This window comes from Pieris rapae, chromosome 4 (genome assembly GCF_905147795.1).
Source record: "Pieris rapae chromosome 4, ilPieRapa1.1, whole genome shotgun sequence".
Classification (NCBI taxonomy): domain Eukaryota; kingdom Metazoa; phylum Arthropoda; class Insecta; order Lepidoptera; family Pieridae; genus Pieris; species Pieris rapae.
The window spans coordinates 4244474-4263309 of NC_059512.1; the positions used below are offsets into that span (position 1 = coordinate 4244474).

An 18836-nucleotide genomic window follows, 5' to 3' on the forward strand; every position below is an offset into this window, starting at 1 on the left:
TTTACCATATTATTGAATACAACATGCATTAAATGTCGTAAAATAAAACCACATCATTTTTCATCATTGCCAACATAAAGCTTTTAAAATCAATCCGTAATCCTAGAAAATATTTCATATAAAGCAGCGTGTTAATATTGACATACAGTCATGATTACAGTATCAGTATTATATCGTAAATTATTGGCCAGTTCAATTTCATAAGTTTGACGTTAGTGCTTTTAGATTTGCATATTCAGTGTGCACGTTTAACTTAATACCAACACTAGCTTTGCGGTCAGGGGAGTTACACATATATCCTTTCGGTACAGGCATCTTTGATTAGTATAATGAGTGTAGATTATATGTTTTCCATCTAAATCCTCAAATGTAGAATAACGAGTATTAATTAATATTTGTATAATATTATGTTATGAAAATTAATATGCCATTTGCATGCCTATTTTATATGACCGATTGTGCTTTTGCAGAAGAAAGATTTATTTATTTTAATTTTATTCGTATATTTTAATAGCATATGTTAAGTCTACTTTAAATCAACAATAATTGTTGTAAAACTTATGGTAAATACTTACATATTAATTAATATTTGTATAACATTATGTTATGAAAATTAATATGCCATTTGCATGCCTATTGTGCTTTTGCAGAAGAAAGATTTATTTATTTTAATTTTATTCGTATATTTTAATAGCATATGTTAAGTCTACTTTTATAATAAGCCAATAATACAGAATTAGGATTCGTGGCAGTGTTTAGATGAGAAGGCACGTACAGCGACGCTTACGAGTCCTTTTGTTACACTTCTTACTGAATAGAAAGTTAGAGCTTCGACTCGACTATAGAGGAGAATCTTTAATTCAGTTCTAGAACATTTGGTATACCTGTATGAAAGATATACAAGCTAACTCTGAAATCTTAAAGATAAAACATTAACTTGTAGTTTATTTTGAACCTGAAAATATATTTCGCATTCGAAATTACAGATTTATGTAAAGCCTTATAATGAATATACCAAGTATGACAGACATAGTCTGATTGTTCTTTAGGTGCAAAAGCACTTAGCATTTAATAAGGATGTTAGTCGTCCATTGACAAATCGTAATTATGTGTATGATCTTGCAATGCTTGCGGTTTACTCCGTTAAAAAGATTCGTATTAAAACATCGCTGCTAAAAAGCTAAGAGATTTTAGACCGGGACTTGTACCAACTGCTGCGGATCACGCCCACCTCGATCGTCAATCGTCATTTCAACGGTATTAATTTATCAATACTATTAGTGCAAAAATAGTAGCGTTGGCCTAGTGGAGTCAGCGTGCGATTTTTATACCTGAGGTCGTAGTATCTATCCCCAGCTGTGCACCAATGGACTTTCTTTATATGTGTGCATTTAACATTTGCTCGAACGATGAAGGAAAACATCGTGAGGGAACCGATATGTCTTAGACCCAAAAAGTCGACGACGTGTGTCAGGCACTGGAGGCTGATAGCCTACTTGCCTATTAAATTTAAAAATGATCTGTTTCATACAGATTCAAAAATCTGAGAAGAAAAAGGAAGAAAGAGATTGTAGTGCCACTGATTTTTTAAAAATTTTTTATTAGTGCAAGTAAATTATATTAAGTTGATTCTAATCACATATAAAGGCCACTGTTAGATCTTCATACAAGCAACATGTATCCTTGTACCTAATTACAAAAGGATGTTGAAAATAAATGAAAAAGAGGGCAGTGACGACTGTAATAAATTATGCAGGCGGTTCGCTTCTGTCCGCACTGAGGGTTAATTGTTCTTCTCCTTACAGTGCTGCCATTACTGGGATTTATTTTAAATATTAGGCAAGCCATTGGATTTACTGAAATAACACGATTTAATTTAGAATATATTAAACAAGCTACCAATAAGTTTGGTTTATTACAATTTGATGTGTAATTAAAATCAAACTATTTATTGCTATTATTTGATATAAAAATATCGTCTCCATTCCTATCATTTCCGTAGCGTTAGCATTTTAAGATTTTCACAAATACTTAAAAAAGAAATCATTTAATATTATATATTTGTATTTTTCACATACAGCACATTCTACGTGTAAATATTAAAAACACCAGTTTTGGCGCCTTTCCCAACTATGAAAGCCATTGAATAATAAATAATAAATCTGGAAATATAATACAATTTAAATTCGAGCCCAACATAAGCAGCGTGTGTAGGAATGCAATAAAACCCAGCTGTGTGATATAATTTGAATATTTATTTCATAATGTCACTGGAACAACGTAAGGGCAACGATCCGACAATACGGAGTGGAGAAAATGCTAAAAGTTTCAGGATTTCGATAAGATATGTATGTACTTATGTAACCAATATGCCAATTTCTTACAACCTGTATTTATATAAAATAATAAAAAATTGTTTACAATGAAACTTCATGAAAGCTGATTAGGTTGCTCCAAATTTATATTATAATGGTCGCTCTTTTTTTACAATTGAGCTTTAATTCAACGGTTATCTCTAGTAGATTTTTCCCTTTATAGTTTATGTTGAACAGATATTCTCCTTTCCGTTATGGTAGACCGCCCTAAGAGCAGGAGGTGATGTCGTTTTGGACTCGTAACGACATCGCCACCGCTGGAATAAACTATAAAAACAATTCTCAACATTCTATAATATAAGTACATTATATATAATATTTACATTTAACTAGCATATATTTACACTAACTACAAACAGTATTTATATTCACAAAGCTGAAATATTACACAAGTTATTATAGTCCATTTGTTTAGGAGTTCTGTTTTATAACTTACAATTCAACTATGGAGACCTTACAATTGAGATCAAAGCATTGTGGCACATAACTTGTTTATTGTTCAAAGTTTTTTCAAACCATACCTTTCATTACTTTATATCTAATAACATATACCGTATCACAGAACAAACTTAGCATGTTATTTATACATCAAAAGCCTTGTTATATTTGTAAAGTCTTCAATATTATTTGTAATTAAACAGAACATACACCGCTCCTAATGTTCAGTATTTTTTATTACGGCCGCGTCTATGCGAACCAAAGAGAATGCGCGCGAACGCTTGCCGGAAATCCGGGCTGAATATTGTGTAAATTACTGGGTTTAACGTCGAGTTAAAGTAGCCAAGCCACAGGAAGAAGCTAGCTAAGTAGTCGCTTATCACACACGTCTGACAGATTGGCATCACTAGCGCCATTATGAAAAATGGTAGCCAGCAGAAAACAAATGCCCCGGTAATTATTGCCAGCGTTTTCGCTGCCTTTCTTTCGCGTTTCGCTTCTAATGATTCCTTCTTCTCTCTTTGAGAAGGTCCCGTGATTATTGAACGTTCGGGCTTTGAGCCATTTGTGGCCGTTGAAGAAGACTTTTCTGGTGATACCGGGGCTTTCTCGTTTATTGTGAAAGCAGTTGTTTTTGGTTCTTCGTCTAACGTGTCTACCGTGGACGTACTTTGACCTTCAGTGAGTAATAAGGCTGCAGCAATAGTTTCGGCCCTTGTACGTTGGTTGCATTTCTTTAAGTTGAGGAAACGTTTCTTGACAAAACGCCTATCTCGTGCGGACTGTACGGGTCTGCCGGAAGGCGGGGCGCCGTCAGCTGACGAAGGTCTGGCTGGTGGTGGATCTCTGGAATCATCCATATGGTTTTATTCTCTCATTTTAAATATTCATAGGAACAAAAAGGGATTGGATTAAATATTAGTTACGCCTATAAAATATTACTGGTCTACTTCGTGTGTAAGTTTAGTCTTGATTTTTAAAATGCTGGGCTTTCAAAACTACCGTTTACCTGTCTAAGCGAACAATTTACATAAATTATTTTGAATAACTTTGAATGTTAGGCGTAAAAGTTTAAGAATGTTCTTACAAGTTACTTTATGTAGGAAAATAAAATTTATGACCAAATTTCTAATAGTGGAATGCTCTATCATCTATCTATCTATCTATCTACATGTACTAGCGTTCAGGTTATCTAACTCAGCGACACAGTAATCCGAGCCGGGACGAATGATACAGGCTTACGAGACCAGAGATTCTGATAGACGACAACGAGTAACTTTACGACAGCCATATAGATAATTGCTATTGAAACATGAATATTCAACATCACTACTACTAATTAGTAGATAATATTTCATATAATGAAGGATATTAATAATTATTGAGAAAGATATATGATCACATTATTAATGTTATGTTCTAGTAGGTGATACGTATTAATAATAAAAGAGAAAAACTGTACAAAATAGTTGCTACACCAAATGGTAATTAATATTAATAGGGAAAATTTATAAATTACCAGGCTAGGGCTATGATTGCCTTTTTACATATCAAATAATAACTTATTTGGAAACAAAACAGATACATCTCTTCAATAAAAAACAAGTTCAAAATAAACACATTGTATGAATCCTCAAAAATTCACTAATAAAAATACAATACAGAGCAAAGCAAAACAAAACAAAACACAAAATTTTTAAATCCGAACAGCGACAAACATAACAGCTATAATAAACAAGAGAGATACAAAGATTAGGACATTAACGGTTGTCTATATACTTGATTATATATTAAGAAAACTGAGGCAAAGACCCTGTAATTGGTGTATCTGAATGAATGTATAAAACAAAAGACGTTTGACAAACTGTTGGTGTAACGTAATTGTAACACACCTTCGCCTTCGTATTCGTCTTCTTGCTGTCTGGAAAATCTTCCAATACAAGATAAGGATGACAGCCAGTGGAACGTAGAAGGTGGAACAAGTAGCGAAGATCTGGTAGGCAAGATCTTGGCTTACGAGGCACTTCTGTTGCTGTGTTATTCTCGCGAGGTAGTCTGGGTCCTTCCAGCCCAACTGTGGAGCCAAAGACACGACCAACGCTGCAGCCCAGACGAGGAAGATCATTGTGAAAATACGCTTCTCATTCCTTATGTGGATGTAGTCGACGTTTGTGACGGCCCAGTATCTGAAAGTGTGGCCTAGCGTAAGTATGTTAGTAAACAAAGTAATAAAAATATTTTCTTATTTCATATGTGTTACCGACGTCCATCACCCCAATATATTTATTTATAGGTCAATCAATCAAAATCATAACCCGTTCTCAAATACACTTTTAAACAAACTGGTATTTTTGGCTACGTATGAGGCATACGGTATCATCTCAACTTATTAACGTTATTTCAAGACTTTGGCAATCAAATAAATCACAGTGGTAAGAAAGAACTTTTTAATTTCAATATCGTCTATAAAAATACATTTCCTGGTATTATTAGGTCAGCGATAACTTTATTTACTTCGCTAATACTATTGCTTACTAAGAAAAACAAGACACTAATTTGCATGTTTTAAGGAAAACTTGTTGCTGTACATATTCAGACTAATACATAAACAGTTAAACGGCCAAGGGCTAGAGCTGCTTGCTAATATTATTTAATTATTCAGTTCAGTAATGATCAATTAGTCAAAACCCGATGATATTCTAGCCTATTGACTTGCTCGCATCTGTGGCTATGAAACGCGGCGGAATGTGGAATGCTAGGACCGTATGTCTGACTTTGATTGCACTGCCTGAAATACTCCACATAACTAATATTATGGTGGCTCCGAATAGGTATTTAATGAATGAATTAAATTAATTAATTAAGTCAAGGTATTGATATCATATTTCAGCGTGACTCTAATTAGAAATATTTAATGAACTGCTTAATTAATGATACCTTTGGTTAATGAAATAGCAGGTTTAATTAAAATCTATAAAGTATATATGCGTTTGCGTGATCGGTATAGATTACCTGTCCGTTGCAATGGCAACGAGATGAAGGATTGATGCTGAGCTGCAAAGAACATCGCTCGACGTCCACATGTCACAAAGCTCAGGTCCCAAAATCCAACCCTGGCTAACCTGAAGTTATAGTTAATTAAATATTTTAGTTAATGCTCATAAAAACTATATCCAATATCAGTATCAGTGTTTTCGATTGAACGATATTAGGATTATAAAAATGCTTATTAGGTCAAAAACTGCAATCGGTCAGGTTTCTAAATTGTAATACCATTGTAATACTAAATTAGTATTACTAAAAGAAATTAAGTCGCGTCGATTAGCAATTTAACTGTAGTGATAACAACAACATTGAGAGATATTTTATTATTTGTTTTATAGATACTCAATAAGCAATTACTTTGATCTGTTTTGATTGCAGTTGGATTTATTGCTTAACCCAGTTTTACGACTGCGTTATATAGAAATCTAAACAATCTTTAATTACTTAAAATGTTGTAAATTGTGAAATCTTGTTAATTGTAAAGTATACATCGTAATTGATCAGGATCTGAAAGCATTTGTTTCAGCAATTTTAAAGCCTCAGTGTAGGTGAGTTGTACGTTAAAAGTAGTTGGAGAGATGTTAATACAAATAATCTTGAAATTTTAAATTACTTAGTTTGCGCAATTTCGCTTTCACCTTTCATAGCATCATTTAACAGGAGTATAAAAACCGTTGCGTTATCTAAAGCTTAGATAGTAACTGCTTACTTACGTTTAATACTAATAATTTTTATAAGCATTAAGAATAATAGAAGATAAAATTAGTAAATAACAAAATTGAATGGGACATATTAATATTTTGCGTCAACAATAACTTCAAAAACATATGCCTGTTATGGGTGATGTACCTCATAGACAGCTCCGAGTGGCATCACAAGACAAGCTACCATCAGATCAGCTACAGCCAGGGACGCCACGAGGTAGTTCGCTACATTCTGAAGGTTTCTTTCAATTATGATTGCAGCTATTACAAAGACATTTCCTGGGAACAATTAAAATAGATTTTAAATTAGGAACACGACGAATTTATTGTGAACGTAAAAAAAATCATAAACCCTTTTTATGGACCCTTTAATTGGCAAGGTTTTTTTCGAAATACTTGTAAGGAGCCCACTACAATTATACCAGGAACTAAGTGATAAATAGGTATATATAATATTTAGACAGATTTTATAAAAAGATATAGGATATGTGACGAATTAAAATGAAAATTCACTTTTTATTCAACAGAACTTGCTTATTTGAGGACAAAGGGAGGTCAAATGACAATACTCATAAAAATAAACATATATAACAAATACCACATATTTTTGAGTACACACCTAAGAACCATACTTTTTAATTCGCTGAAACCCACTGAGTTATTTAACATCTTAAAAAGCATATTTCTACAAAAAATAAAAGTGATAACATACTTAGAAACGTCACTTACATTTAATTATTAAAATTGACAGCTGTCATTATTATCATAAAACTGTTCATATTTTTTCAGAACACGAGAAGTAGATCACATCCATCATCGCATGCTAAAGCACCGTGTTTTATTTATATAGGAAATAATGAAACATAAATTATTTGTATGGTAAATAAATCTTTTCTCGGCTCCGAATATATTGTGAAGAGGTATCATACAACCTTCCATTAGATTTGCCACCCCATATCAACACTTGTGAAAAGAGAGTTTTATTTTGTATTGCGAACGAATCCCTATGCCCTTTATAGCGATTCTTATAGCTCTTAGGCTGAGTTCATACTAAATGTATGCTCAATAATTACTAAAAAAAATACAATTATTTCTTACAAAAAGTGTATTTCCTAATACACTGATATCTAATTATCATTTACAGTTTATCAGGAACGGTAAAGGCCTCCTCCAAGGCTTGCTATCTTTCTCTATCCCGAGCTATTCTGGATCCAATGAGGACCCGTGATTTTTTTGATGCCATCATCCCATCGAGTGTAGGGTCTACCTCTGTATCGTTTGTCTGGTGGGCCTCTCTATGTAGTTACTGTTTTCGTCCAACTGTGATCTGTGAGGCACACTAAATGACCCACCCACTTTGTTGTATTGTTTCCATGTTTAGCATGCGTATGTCAGACATGGAATAAGGTGATACGCCACTATAGAAAAAAATATAATATAAACGTGATAAATACCTACATTCTGTTCACGCCTTGTTACAGGATGTCTATACAAAATTCAAACTCGCACGGCGAACTTTCGTACACGCGACCCTTGACCCATGGGAAAGTAATGGACTGAGTATTTACTTTTGTTCTCACGCTTTTTATCAATATAACTTATTTTTGTGTCTACATGTATGTATACTATATGTAATATATATGCAATAATATATTTAGGACCATACAAAAAACAAAGAAAGTATTTTATTCTTATTACAGAATCTAGATTTTAAACATATCAATTGGATTAGGGTACATTCAAATAAGGGTGTGGGTATTATAAATTTATAATTAAGTTAAAAATCCAATATTCAATCTTTAGACATTAGAAGTAGGAATTGCTTTTAATATAAAATTTATATTGTTAATGTATATGGAATAAAAGACAAAGAGTTATTTCTACTATTTATGCTATTTTTATACCCCTAACTGATAAGGGTATCCTGCACGGATTTTATTTCTAATTTTTTTTTATTATTTTGGATTAAATAATTCAAATAATCTTTACACTAACAAACCCCATAATATGTAATAGCCATAGTAATGCTACACAATGTTTGCCGGGCTAACTAATAATTGATAAGATTTCGATATAATATACCAATATTTTTATATGTTAAAATGCCACATTACTTTTTCCAACCATAAGATGGCTATAAAACAACAAAGCATCCGTCACTTAAGCGACGTTTAACATCGTACGAGTATCGTTAAACAAAAACGTATAAGCTATACGTGCCTAATAGTCCGTTAGAGCCCACTTAACCCACATCCACTACTTGACATAGGTTTGTGCAACTGATTCTGATGACTTCCTAGTTGACCTGACGGTTTTGCTTTTTACTTTTTATCTGACGACCGGTGCTGTTTTTATCTGTAATCGTTAAGTGGTGTATTCTGTGGATAGAATTTAAACATTAGCCGCTTCTGTAAGGGTACTAATTATGAATTACTATGAGTGCACATTGACATGACTACAGATCGCCGTAAGTCGAAGTGGTTTTCGGAGATCCAACTCACATTGCCGAGCGAACCCTCCACTGGAAACTGCTCAAAGAAAGCGAGGCCGTATAAAACAGACCTGGCAAGGAAACCATTATAATTCAATTATGACTTATATATTAATATAATTATCGCTAAAAGCGAGTAAGTCATAATAAAGAAAGCTTTTTTGCTTTAAAATATTTTCTGCTAAAGTTAGTTAGCCAATTAGAGGTTAGAGGTACAGGTTAAACAATTGAAATATATAATTACTTTTATGTATAATTAATGTACGAGTTATCCTTCATTACAGCTGCTGTCAAGGTCTTTTATTATCAGAAGATTGTCATTTAAGCAATTCATAATAGATTTTTATGAGTATCAATTGTTTTGTATTCTTGATATTTGAAACAAAAAGTGGCCTTCCGCTGCTCTTAACAACCTTTATTCAATATTATTGCATATATCTAAAATATATATCTATATTTACTGTAAATATTTGTATCTTTTTTTAAAAGAAAATAATAATAATAATTAAAATAATAGATAAGACAAGTTAGTTTTTGTTAGCGTCACACCCGTACTATGTTAGTTATTAGCTCATATTTTAAAGCTTCAAAGAATATTTGAATATTTCCATACAATAACCGCCTCCAACATATAAAATTGTCTTGTCAAGTGCCTTGTCAATTCAATTACGAAATTATTATGTTAAAAAGAATCCACTTCTTTTTAGTAAAATAAGTGATAAAGATGATGACATAGTATTAATATTAGAAATAAAGATCAAATCACTCAGCTCTTTCAAATTTGCCAAATTACAACCATCCTTTAACATGTTAAATGTTACCACAAAATAACTTGTGACACATTAAAACTAAACGAAAGAAAAATTAAAACTTTTATTAAAAATACACTTTGTGGACAAGCTACAAACTCAATTCATTTTTTAAACTATTTGAGATATATACTGAATGATTATTCTGATTTAATAGTCTTGAAATGGATGCGACCTCGTAGTCAGATCCTTACTGATCTTATTTTATTACAATTCTATACGTTAGTTAATGAATTAAAATGCTCAGATATTTAATTTTCCAATTTACCTTTTCGATAAACCTGAAGTAAAGGCAGGGGCGTGTCAGGAAAAATTTAATTACCCACCGTAGCATAATTTTTCATTTCGGGTTAATTAACTTTTCCGAACGGAAAATTAGGTTTTGACATGATGTCAGTTGACAGTTTTCTTTAAGAATTTATATCGGTGTACAGTATTGGTTTTAACTAGCTGAGATTAAGTTTAAATCATAACTTTATGAGGACTTAAGTGATAATATTAATAGGACTTAATAGATTTTACTAATTCTTACGAATAACGTAACCAGTTAAAATCCGTAGGTTTTTATTCGGGTTCATACTCGGTGCTATTTTATTCACACATAAAGATTAGAAGTACTATTATTATTTATGTATTAGAAGTACTGTGGAAGTACAGCAATAAGTCAACCTAAACAACCGGATAAAAGAAACAAAAATCTAGAAATTGAACCCAGAACTCTTACTCTATGTGTGTTAAGGTTTGCCTTTATTCGACGGACTTCTAGGCTTCAAAAACCTTTTTACCAAATAAATAAACGTGAGGCTTAACATAAACCAAACAAATAATTCTATGTAATTATAATCGAATTCGAACTAATTTATCTTACTATAAATATAAATACTTTAAATAAAAAGTTACTTCTATACGAAATCAATGCATGCAAGAATAAGACCTTGAGTAAATCCTATGTAAGCTGAGTATATCGAAGCGGAAATACATAATATCATTAGAGACTGTATTTTGGGAATATCATTTAGGCACTTTCGTTAATATAGCCTGGAGTCGAGCCAACGCCGCTGCCAAGACCGCCCAAGCTGATATGATTACAAAGAAATTGTGGATTATAAACGCGTTATTGTCATCGTTAATCAGTACTCATACAATACTTATTTGGAGTTAATGTTTGAATTGACGAACCAAAATTGGTATGTGGAAATGTATTAAGTTATTTTTGATTATTTACCAACTACGTGCAAAATGGCTATATGTGAATATCTGATATGACATATAGTATATTATCTGACGGTAAAGACACAGATATAACATTTATTACTGACAAAACATACACACACAAAATTACAATAATCAAAGAAAAAAACATATTCGTCAGATTGTGTTTGAATTTCTTCTTTGGCCTAGATTCTTACTGAATTTTAAATAAAGTGCGATTAGGCTTTTTATTTGGAAATAGACTATTTTATTTTTATTATATTAGTGTAGAAATCTATTTATTCCGTACTTACAGTCCGAGGTCTTTTTTTCGAGGTTTTTTCTTTAAATACTAACTTGACTACATAGGCATTGAGAGTATCTGACATTAGGCTGTTAATCTTGTCATCTATTAATTTCGTATGAGAAGTGTTGACTTGACCTGTAGTCTAATCACCATCAAGCGATGCTATATTCCCAACATTTCTTACCAATAATAGTGGCAAGAATGATGAGCGCCAGGACGACGGACGTCACCGCCATGAGGACGAGCGACGTGACGTCACTTGAGGTAGCATTGCCCGTCACGTTGGCGGTGAGGTTGCAGCCCCATGACACAGCGTCCACCCAGGAACAGTTATCGTACCACCCCGTCGAGACTTCATCTGTAACAATGACAAGACAAGATAATAAGATTTCACAGGAGAACGAAGAGCTGGCAGCTACCTCGCACAAAGAATTAATCTAGCTATTCAAAGGGGGAACGCTGCCGATATCTTCGGAACCTTGCCTAACGGGACTCGTTTTAATGATATGTTTTAATTATTAAATTTTAATTAATTTTTTTTTAATTTGTAATCGTTATTGCAATTGTAAATTTAAGAAATAATGTTAAATGATTGATATTAGGTATATAATGCAGTGTGGGTTAATTAAAATAATTTATATTTTAGATCTATATGAATTCAATTATAAGTCATACATTTAACATACGTAAATAAAATTTTGTAAACGTTTGAATGTTTTTTTTCCTAATTACTAAACATTATATGTGTAACGTATTCTTGGACTTTTTTATTTTGTTTCTCCAATTTGTATAGAATTTGTTCAAAACGTCGTAGCATTCATAAGTCTACAATCAGAGATACTTCGTTATATTTGAAACCTAATTTATAACTAAATTATTTTTAAATGGCATTCACTTTGATGTATATTTTCAGTCACCTATCTCTGAACATGAATTCACCACTTACATTGAGAGCTCTTTGCGTCCTCTTTAGCCAATGAAATTTTCCGATTAAAGATGTAGCATTTCACAAAAACACTTTTTACTATTATTATCTACTATTATTTTTACTTTTTACTATAAATATATTATCTTACATTGCTTACATCGGAAATTGCATCAACAAGTTTCTTAGGTGATGTGTGAGTCTGAACAAGTACACAATATTTTTTTAATTAGAATTATTTTTACTAGATACTTTAGTTATTTTTACTGTAACACTGTTTTTATTTTATTAATAAACAATTTTTAAACCAAGATAGTATTAATAAAAGTAATTAAAAATCAATAAACAGTAAATTAAAACAATTTTAAAAAGTTTTGTCCTTGTGGCAGTGTACCTTTAACTTTCTTAAATCTCACAGAATTTCTTTGCTGTATTGCGATAATTATTTGTTGACCGAGCACAGCATTACCTCTGTGGTCACCAGTACTTAATACTGAATACTACTAGGCGCCAACTTAAATCTATAAGTAGCCCCTGTGCACTTTAACGGCCCACGGCCCAAATGTTTCTACTAAATACTTTAATTTAGTAGAAACTAAATTAAAGTTTAGTTTCTACTAAATTATTTTATTTAGTTTTAAAACAATGCTGATATAGCTAATGCAACATTCAAAGAAGTGAAATAAAAAAATAGAAGTAAAAAAGTTAACTTTCAAATACCTTTCAAAGTAATTTAGCTTGTCTATTCCGCCTGTAAACACTTTTGAACCCTTAATTTTTACCCGGGTTTAATCGACCAATCGATGTCCACCGAACCGTGACTCTTAATTTATATTTATCCGAAATTCTAGTGAATTATAACGGTCGTAATCGCATACTTTACAGCTAATTAATCCCGCACAAAGCTTAACTGTGCCCGCCTAATGGAACATCTACAATGACAAATGAGAAGAAGGAAATCTTTGGTAATTTAACCTTTTTTTAATCAGTGATTTAAATAAGCAACTTAGCTAGTATTGAGGAGAATCATACCAGGCTGAAGATATAAGAGAAAACTTGTCGTAATAAAGCACCGAAATTTTAGATGATTTGTTGAGTCATTCGTTTGTTTATTTATTTTTAAGGAATTAATTTAATTAATTAGTAAATTAATAATTACTTTATTATTAAGGAATTAATACTATGGGACCTCATTTTCGCTAATTGCTATATGCGTATAAAAGATGAGAATAAGTCCTTAGTTAAATAACTAACAACATTTATACAAAACAAAATTGCATGAATATATTTTCTATTGTTTAAATATAAAGTTACTGTGAAAAGCAAATAAATGAATGTACGACTGCTGCTAATATGCCTTAGGTACACATCACAAATCATCACTATAATCAAATTATTGGCAATTGGTGGTTTCTGATGACATATCTTTTACTTAGATGTCCCTAATTAATTATAAGCTGACATTAAAAATGTCACCCGATATATTCACAAAAATATCTGGCGATATTTAATCTCAGTTAAAGAGATCAGACGCCGTTTTGGAATCGGTGTGGACTAAGTTTTTATTATTGAATTACAAATGCATTTTTCAATTGGTAAAAATGTCTAAGTATTTTCTTATATATAATATCCAATAATAATAATACGAGTTTATTAAGCTGAAAAATATGTGGGTATATACCAAAGCAATTGCAATTTAAACAATTCGGTGAGCTAAATCTAAATGACTGACTGTGACTGATTTATATTGCGACCGAAACCACTGGAATGAATTATGTAGAATTTTAGTATTTAAATACGAGTAATTGCTTTATATCTAGTTTTCATTATTAAGAGAAATCGGTGATTTTATTTATAAAATATTTTTTTACAGGAATTATATTTTGTAGCAAATATTGTTATTACTTCATAGTTTTTAATATCACCCCTAAACGAATTTGAAATCAAAAATCAATGCAGCGTGCTAAATTAAAATATGTATACATATATATACGAAGAATTTAGCTATAAGTCTATGATCTGGGATTAGAAAAATATACCCTCATCTGTTATTTAGATGAAGCAATTTTTTATAAGCTGATTTCAATATCAAGAACTTATAAAAACAACCTCTGCCATCATAAGCCTGCTACAATTAATAGTAATTAATTAATTAACAACTAATTTAAATTTAATTTTTACTTTCTCATGTTAGTTTCATGTTAATTCTAAATTCTTAAATAAATTGGTAAATATTCGATATAGTCCAGAGTAAAAAAAAGATCCCCTGAAGTTGGCACCCAAACAATAAGTAACGGTCAATAATTAACAAAAGACTAATGCCTTAAAAATGATAATGGTGTCTGCCCTAACCTCTTTTTTATTCTGTAATTTGATGAAGTTTATATTAATTCACAGAGGAAATATGTTATTTCATATAAGCATACTGATAGGTTATGAGATATTATTCATTGGAGTGTTTAATATAACTTGGATTTTTACAAAAAATTCAGCTTAATTAAAGTGAGAAAATGAAGTTCATTAAAAAGTGTTCTTCATACGTTTATTAATTAAATTTTAATTGCAAAAATGCTCAGTCATTTGAACGAAGCGAGTCAGTGCTAATTAGATTGTATAGTGACGATGCACATACTGGTTCATTTGTTTTGAGCTGTGTTTGAATTTGAAGAAACTGAAGCCGCGATTCCGTTGGATCGGATAATTTCTTATGATACATATATTTATACATATACTAGCTGACTCCGCGGACTTCGTTTCTCCTTAATGTGATTTTACTTCACTACCTTTTTAGTACAAACCAATATGGAACATTTTGCTATGCTACCCCAGAGACCGGTTTTCCGGAATTAAAATTTTTCAGGTTTTTCTGTATGTTTATCTCTATATAAACCTAAACCTAAATACATCATTTTTAGTTAACAAATAAAAACTAATGACTTGTTTATAAAAAAAAAACAAAACTAAGGGGTTGACCGTGGAGGGGAGAAAATTAAGGGTTGTATGTATTTCTGTGTGCTGTATCATAAAAATAAACAAAAAATTATCTATTGACTAAAATAAAATTTAACTTTTTTGTTATATGCCTGTTGTTAAGTAGTTATAAAATTACGTTAATCTTTCTAATAATTATCAGAAGATGATTTTCTCTTAAAAAATGACCATTGAACGACCAGTTCCAGGTCTTATAGAACATATATTCGTTTCGCTGACTTACAGCTAAGATATAGCTTAAAGTTGCACTTACAGCTGGTATCATTGATCCCAGGTGGCGGTGTCCCTGATAAGTTCATGGTCGCACCGAGCCGCTCGTCCTCCTGTAACAAGAAGTAACCTCAATGGCACATATCAACACAGACAAATATTACTGTAATATCTGTATTAGTTTACACAAAGTTAAACTAAAAAACTAAAATTTTAAAAACGGATGTGATGTATATTTTTAAATTATTTCGCAGTATTTACAATTAAAAATTAGGCTTTTGTAATTTCGGGTAGGACTCAAAGTCAAGACCCATGTATTTCAAATATATATTGGAGTTTGATACACGGACGGTTCTGTTTTTAATTATTTTGAATTTGGAACACGTATGTTATTTAAAAAAAATTTGCACCATTTTACAAATTATTTCCTGTTCATTATCAAATTACAAAATGGAGTGGGATGTTAAAGAAAACGGGATTGTAGTGATCGCCTTGCGCCTTGAATATCCTCTTTACCGATAAAAAAATATTAACGATTGAAGAACACTACAATAAGCCAAATGATAAAGTATGCTTACAGTTCAGAAGCTTCACAAGTAAACGTGTAAAAACACTTTTTAAAAATATACCGTGGACATTCCAGCAGGTCGAGGCACGAATTACCCCAGCCAGGCTAGAAACCAACGATCAGGACTTTAAAAGAACTGAATACTGGCCCTAATCTAGCCCAGACTTCAAGACTTCAAATTATGGTCAGTTTCCAATGTCATCTACATTGGCCGCTGTAAACGACATGGTGAGTTTGGGTCTCGTTAAAAATCCTTGGAGCAAGCTTGGAGTAATCAGTGCGTAAATACATAGATTCATGGCAAAACAGATTACAGATGGCCATTTTAGATAAGAATATTGTTTTTTGCTGAGACTTTATTTAATATGTAGGTATACATTTAAAATTGCAATTTCATTTGTAACAGAATTTTGATATATAATGATTAGATAGTTTGCGCTTAGTCTTAACTCGAATCTGAAGGTTAGGTTCTGCGATAATGAATCGGTGAAGATTAACCGTTGTACAATAGTACGTGACTTAGATTTTAATTTAGTTATAAATTGCATTTTTGAACAACTAAAAGTTGGATAGATCGTTATTTATCTTCATTGTTATTTAATAAGGTCACATTGAACATAATGATAATTAAATATTTCAAAAATGGCATTATACCAGTGCACTCTGCAACACAAAACTAAAATTTATTTCTAAATGCAAGGCCTTTTCAATACTTAAATTAACTTCAAACTTTTCATATAAAATGTTTCGCCGAGAAACTTTTTAAATAAACATTTTACCGAACATAAAAGGGTGTTTGATGAAAGAAAATAAAGAAATACGAGTTAGAAGTTCATTTGAGTTGGATTTTTAAACTTTTGCTTGTACGGATTTGAAAGTTTTTAATTTAAATTCCTAAATGTGTCGCTCGAGTTTATTGTAGTTATTTATGCGGCTATTAATTATTTATAAGCTACGAAAGTTTGAATTTCGCATAATGGGGATTAAAAGCAGGCTCCATCTATATTATAATATAGGCTTTAATAGCTTATCTTTAGATTGCGGTCGAGCGCTTGTAGACTGACAGTATGCAAATAGATTTTTTTTTATTTGTACGAAATAATCTCTTGTTCCTACGGCGAAGAAAAAGAAGATTATTTAGAAAATAAAATCGACGACATGACGTGCACATAATAGCCGATCCGCCCAAGCTCGTTTAGCGCATTTTAAGCCTAAAATCTCTTAACACTGTATGTATCGGTACCTTTGTAAAGGCAGTTGCAGATTATTTAAATTATCACGACAACTTTGATTGTATTGTTCCAGTTAAACAAAGCAATGTCAAGCGTTGTTATATTTATATCTAACACGCCCTCTTATCTACTTAATAAGTTAATTAATAAATCCGTCAAAAGTGTTATTGTGGCAAATCGTTACATTCGTATCGTGTAAGCACAGACCAATGTCACAGCCGACATTTATTCTCCCCGAATTTCGGTGAAATGACCCGAGCTTCAGGCCGTTTTTCTCCCAAATGAATTCTGGGCTCCGATTCGTTTGTTTATGTTTTACAAACTTACATTTATACACTTGTACAAAATAGGGACTGGTAATTATTATTTTGTTACGGTAAGGTTGGCAGCTCTTATTGTTTTGAATTTAGAAGGTTATTTAAATTACAAAAAATCCGAAATTCCAATCCAAAAAGTTCCAAATTTAAAAAATATGTGACTTTTCGTCGACGCTGAAATACCAGTCAGCGTAGTTACATGTTGTCATTTTAGTGTATGGATCACAGATAATTAGGGAGTCGTTAGCAGATTGCTATAGTACAATAGGCGCTTAACAGTCGCTAGTATTGAAGTTTTAGAGCAATCATAGCGACATCGCTATCGCAATTTCAGAGTGACTAAAACTAAAACAGCATTTATTAGAGGCAGAGCAATGACGTGACTTACTTAACAAAATCTTAACAAGTCCAAGTTGTTCAAATTAACCTTCTACAAAACACTTACAAATAGATCTTTTAAAAATACATACACAATTATAAATTTAATTATTAATTACATACACTTTATGTAGTATGATCTATTTAGGCTTGGCAGTACGTTTGCATGTTTTTAAACATTGCATACGTTTGTTATTATTATATATTTTTTAAATAATGTTGAATTGTACTTTAATAACTAACCTGACTTACATTACAGGATAAGGATGTTGAAACTAAGTTAAAAAAAAAATTTTTTTTCTTTGGAAACACGTGTCATATTTAAAATAAGAAAAATAAATCAAAACAATTGAATTATACTCAAAATATACAGTCAACGGAAAAGTGGATTTTATGAATTCCAATCTCATTCAGTTAAAGTTGATTAAATTTTTCTCATTCTTTCTTGAAATACCGTGAAGCGTGCACGTGTTTACGAAACAAGAGAAAATTGAAGATATTTTCAAGGATTTGACTGGACTGATGCGAATGAAAACCTAATGAAACTATTTCAGATATTGATTTCGTAATGTAAAGAAATTTTAACCACTTAGTCATAACTGTATTATCTATTATATTTTAGTAACGTGTTTCTTGTCTCATCTAATTTTATCTTTCATTTGTGCAAATATTCAAGTGTAAACTGTCAGAAATTCATGTTCAGAATTGTTCATTTCAACAACAATTGCGTAACATTCATGTGTCAAAAGCCAAGCTATCGTAAAGTATACGGGTATATTGAAACTATGTATATTAATTATTTGATTTGATATATTTAACAAGAAATATTGTAAAATCAAATTATATTTCCGTAAA

General features: G+C 31.5%; 1 protein-coding gene across 1 annotated transcript in view; it reads right to left on the minus strand.

The window, feature by feature from the left end:
• Positions 1–2246: 2246 nt before the first annotated feature.
• Positions 2247–18836, minus strand: part of LOC111003434 (5-hydroxytryptamine receptor) — a 47025-nt gene continuing 30435 nt past the window's right edge. Inside the window, exons 2-7 of the mRNA XM_022273946.2 lie at positions 15530–15599; positions 11545–11718; positions 6708–6841; positions 5826–5935; positions 4706–4999; positions 2247–3659 (exon numbers count right to left, since the gene is read on the minus strand). Coding sequence (XP_022129638.1) covers positions 3038–3659; positions 4706–4999; positions 5826–5935; positions 6708–6841; positions 11545–11718; positions 15530–15575 — 1380 coding nt within the window. The 5' untranslated portion in view covers positions 15576–15599 and the 3' untranslated portion in view covers positions 2247–3037. The remainder of the gene's footprint in view (positions 3660–4705; positions 5000–5825; positions 5936–6707; positions 6842–11544; positions 11719–15529; positions 15600–18836) is intronic.